This window comes from Sarcophilus harrisii, chromosome 5, assembly GCF_902635505.1.
Source record: "Sarcophilus harrisii chromosome 5, mSarHar1.11, whole genome shotgun sequence".
Lineage (NCBI taxonomy): Eukaryota > Metazoa > Chordata > Mammalia > Dasyuromorphia > Dasyuridae > Sarcophilus > Sarcophilus harrisii.
The window spans coordinates 48899281-48903371 of record NC_045430.1 but is presented as its reverse complement, the minus strand read 5'-3'; the positions used below and the strand labels follow the sequence as shown (position 1 = coordinate 48903371).

Here is a 4091-nt window from a genome sequence, read left to right as displayed (position 1 = left end):
TGCTTATTGCTAAAATCACATTTAGAAATAGTCTCATGGTTTGGTTAAGTTGTGAGTGAAAGTAAGAGGGAAAAGGGGGAGGGGCTGGGTGGGTGGAGAAGCCAGCTCCCATTAAAAAGAAATGCAGTAAAATCATTAACTAGTCAAAAGGCGTTGTAAACAGCAAATTGTCTCCTGGGGAAAGTAGGTTTGCCCAGACAGCCCCCAGTAGGGGTTGTGGTGGGATATGCTAATAATGAGTAGCCACTGTAGACCAACCTCCCTCTCCATGAATATATAAAGAGGCCATGCCTCTGAGTTAAGGACACTAGCCTCTCCCCGAGCTAATTGCTGAAGAAATTGACCTAGTGGAACGCCAGGATAACTTTCACTGGAGTCTCTCTCTCTCTGCCCTCCAGGTGCAACATCCCTCCCTCTCTCCTCTGGCAGAATGGAAATGATGGAGAGCTGCCAGTTCTCCCCATCCGAATTTTTCTACGACAGCTCCTGCATCCCTTCTCCAGAAGGGGACTTCGGGGATGAGTTTGAGTCCAGAATGACTTCTTTCGGAGCCCACAAAACAGACCTCCAAGGCTCGGACGAAGAGGAGCATGTGCGAGCCCCGACGGGTCACCACCAAGCGGGCCATTGCCTCATGTGGGCTTGCAAAGCCTGCAAGAGGAAGTCTACCACCATGGACAGAAGGAAGGCGGCCACCATGCGGGAAAGGCGGAGGCTGAAGAAGGTGAACCAGGCTTTTGAGACACTGAAGAGGTGTACTACGGCCAATCCTAACCAGAGACTCCCCAAGGTAGAGATCCTCAGGAATGCTATCAGATACATCGAGAGCCTCCAAGAACTGCTGAGGGAACAGGTCGAAAACTACTATACTCTACCCGGGCAGAGCTGTTCTGAACCTACCAGCCCCACTTCCAACTGCTCAGATGGGATGGTAAGAAGTTCCTACATAGATGATTGTCTTCTTTTATTAGAATTATTAAAAAATGAAAAAATACTAGAAGTATTAGGTGGCTTGTTTTTTTTTTTAACTCAAGGCTATGATGTGGTAATTTTTAATATTGTAAAATATTGAATAGACCCAGACTTACAAAGATTACATGGTTCTGTTTTAGGGAAGCAGCCAGCCAGGAATAGAGACCATTAGGCTGACACCAAGAAAACCTGTTTCCTAGATGTTGCTCATCTCTATGTGACCTTATGGGCCCCAATTTGATCATCTGCAAGATGAGGGGTGTTGATCTAGATGTTCTCTAAGGGTCCTTCCAATTCTTCCCCTGGAAGTCAGCTGTTAAGTATACACAACTCCTCTGTAATTGACCCAATCCTATTTGTATTTCTAAGGCAGTGGAGGGCACCTCATTCAGCAAGGTGCTGCTTGCCAAAGGCTGCTGCTAAGGAGAAAGATCACAAAGTGATCTTTGGGAGGAAGCAATGAAATGTTTTCTCCATTATAGTCTTTTCAAATATGTAATTTAAGTCTGCGTTGCCACACACAGAGAACTAAGGCGCAATCTCTGAAGCCTACATTGCCCATGTTTTTAATAACTTAATGAAGAAATGGAAAAAAAAATGCTCAAGCCATAAACCCTCCCCTGAGAAAGCCTGGCTCTGAGAAGTTGTTGATGCATTCTTTTCTGAGAGCGTTTGCTTCATCTGTGCCAGGTTTTAATGTGTTGTTGCCCTGGGAAAGTGTTCTCTCACTAAATTAGGGTAGCTTCCTCCTACTTCCATCCATTCTTCATGGATAAACCAATAAATATTGCAATCTCAGCTCAGCTCATTTCTACTCTCTCTCGCTGACTCAGTGTCTCTGATTGACTTTGCATCTCTCTGCCTCTCCTTCACCTTTTCTTTTTTCTCCTTTTTCTTTCCCTTTTTGTTTCTTTCTCTTTTGTCCTCCTCCACTTCTTTTTCCTGGTAATTTCACTAGAGCTCTCCATTTCAAAAATAAAATTGAAGTAAGGGGTTCACCAGGGTCAGAAGAATATATCTGAACTCTTGTTCAGAGTCCCAGTTTGTCAGACACTAAAACTAAAAAAAATTTTTTTTTTTGCTTTTCTTAGGCTGAATGCAACAGCCCTGTGTGGTCCAGAAGAAACAGCAGTTTTGACAGTGTCTACTGCCCTGATATGACAAATGGTAAGTGCTAATGGTCATAGAAGAGCTTCAGATCTGGTTCATTGAACAGCTCACTCTAGAAAAAGAGTTTTTAACATCCATCAGATTTCTTTGACAGCTTATGAAGCTTAGGGATCTCTTCTTAGCATAATGTATTCATTGCATAAAATAAAGTACACAAGATGATGAAGAAAAGCAAATATATTGTTACAGTTTAAAGAACCCTGCTGTAACCAAACCAAAGTTCTGTGTGACTTCTTTTAATTTTTATTGGGTAAATGCTAAGTTGATGATACTTTGAGCTATAAACAAGCAAACAAGTAACAAGCAAGCAAGCAAAGAAACAAAAACCTCAATCCAAAAAAACAAAAACAAAAACAAAAAACCTGTTCCTACTCCTTACCTACTACCCTTTTTATCCAGCCATTAAAGACATGTTCTTGTTGCTTGAGTCCCCCAGATATTTGCTTCCAATTTTTGCTTCTCTTTTTCTATGGCCACCTGACTTTTGAGTGTAGGAGGAAGGGATCAAGACAGAGGAGGAGGGGAAAGTAACAAATCTTTCTACCCATGTCTAATTCATAATTTGTTTCTCTCCCATCCTCAGTTTCCTCCAACGACAAAAATTCCACATTATCCAGTTTGGATTGCTTATCCAGCATAGTGGATCGGATCTCATCGTCTGACCAACCCGTGTTGACTCTTCAAGACCCTGTTTCTCTCTCTTCAATTGCCAGCACTGACTCTCAGCCAGAAACACCAGGGGCCCCTAATTCCAGGCTCATCTATCATGTGCTATGAACTCTGAGACTTGAGATTAACTCCACTCACTGATTTTTCCTCCAAGTACAGAATTAACAGGAAAGCCTGTTAAACCATGAAACAGGAGGCTGTGCAAATTTCCAAGCTAAGACACTCTGTATATAAATATTTCATGTTAGTTGTATATTTGTGAATACTATTTTGCCACTTTATAAGAAAATGTATTTAACTAAAAATCATCATCATACGAATGCTTTGTTTTTACTTTTGATATATATTTTAATATTATTATTCATGGCAGAAGGTTGTGGGGAGGGATAACTCGCGGAAGTACTTAAGTTATATTTTCATAAATGTTACTTATCAAAAACATTCTTTCATTGTTATTAGAACGGCATTTTATACTTTAAAAGATGGGTGGGATCAGTTATAGAAGACTTTAATCATAGTTCAATTTTGCTTGCTCCTAAAGTCAGTTTTATCAAATACAAAGAAAAAATACTGCCTAATAGTATATATTTTACTCTTTTTATATGCAAAATGCATCCTTCTAATGTAAAAATAAGTCAATATTTTTGTGGATATTTTCAAGATATGAGAAACTTTGGAAGTGCCACTATAAATAAAAATGTCTACTCACAGAAATATGTTGGTCTGATTCTTTGAAAAAACATGATAATTTCCAGAGAAATTAGCAAGAAATTATACAAAATCCTTAACACTGAGCTTATACAATACCAGCACATTAGAATATTAGACCAATCCAGCTATTTGGCATCTTGAAGACTCTTCCAAAGTCCTGTTTACTTCCCAATGTTAAAAGCCAATGTGAAACCAATTAGGTATTTCATAGCTAAAGGATACCATTTCTCTAACTTGACATTTCATATGTAAGGGTAGTTATGCGATGGAAATGGAGATCTGCAGGTGATTTCACACTAATGGCATCTAAATGGATACACAGAATTTACAGAATTTTGATGTTTTCCAAACGTTATTAAAACATAAATTAGATTTTTTTTTTTTACTAGGGATACAGGTCAGGGAAAAACCTAGAGATCACATCATATGATGATAGATTCTTTTAAGAGATTGGGGATATTTAACTGGAGGAAGAGGAGAGTTATCAGGACACTAGCTATCATTGAGAGTTTGAGGCATGGAAGAAATTCTCAGTGGGCTTTATTTGACAATAGAGATAGGCAGAACTA

General features: G+C 39.4%; 1 protein-coding gene across 1 annotated transcript; it reads left to right on the top strand.

The window, feature by feature from the left end:
• The first annotated feature begins 406 nt into the window (after positions 1 to 406).
• MYF5 (myogenic factor 5) lies at positions 407 to 3381 on the top strand. Its single transcript, XM_003770949.2, has 3 exons — positions 407 to 931; positions 2064 to 2139; positions 2726 to 3381. Exons 1-3 carry the CDS (start codon positions 431 to 433, stop codon positions 2917 to 2919), a joined length of 771 nt encoding a protein of 256 aa, XP_003770997.1. The 5' UTR covers positions 407 to 430; the 3' UTR covers positions 2920 to 3381.
• Positions 3382 to 4091: the final 710 nt, after the last annotated feature.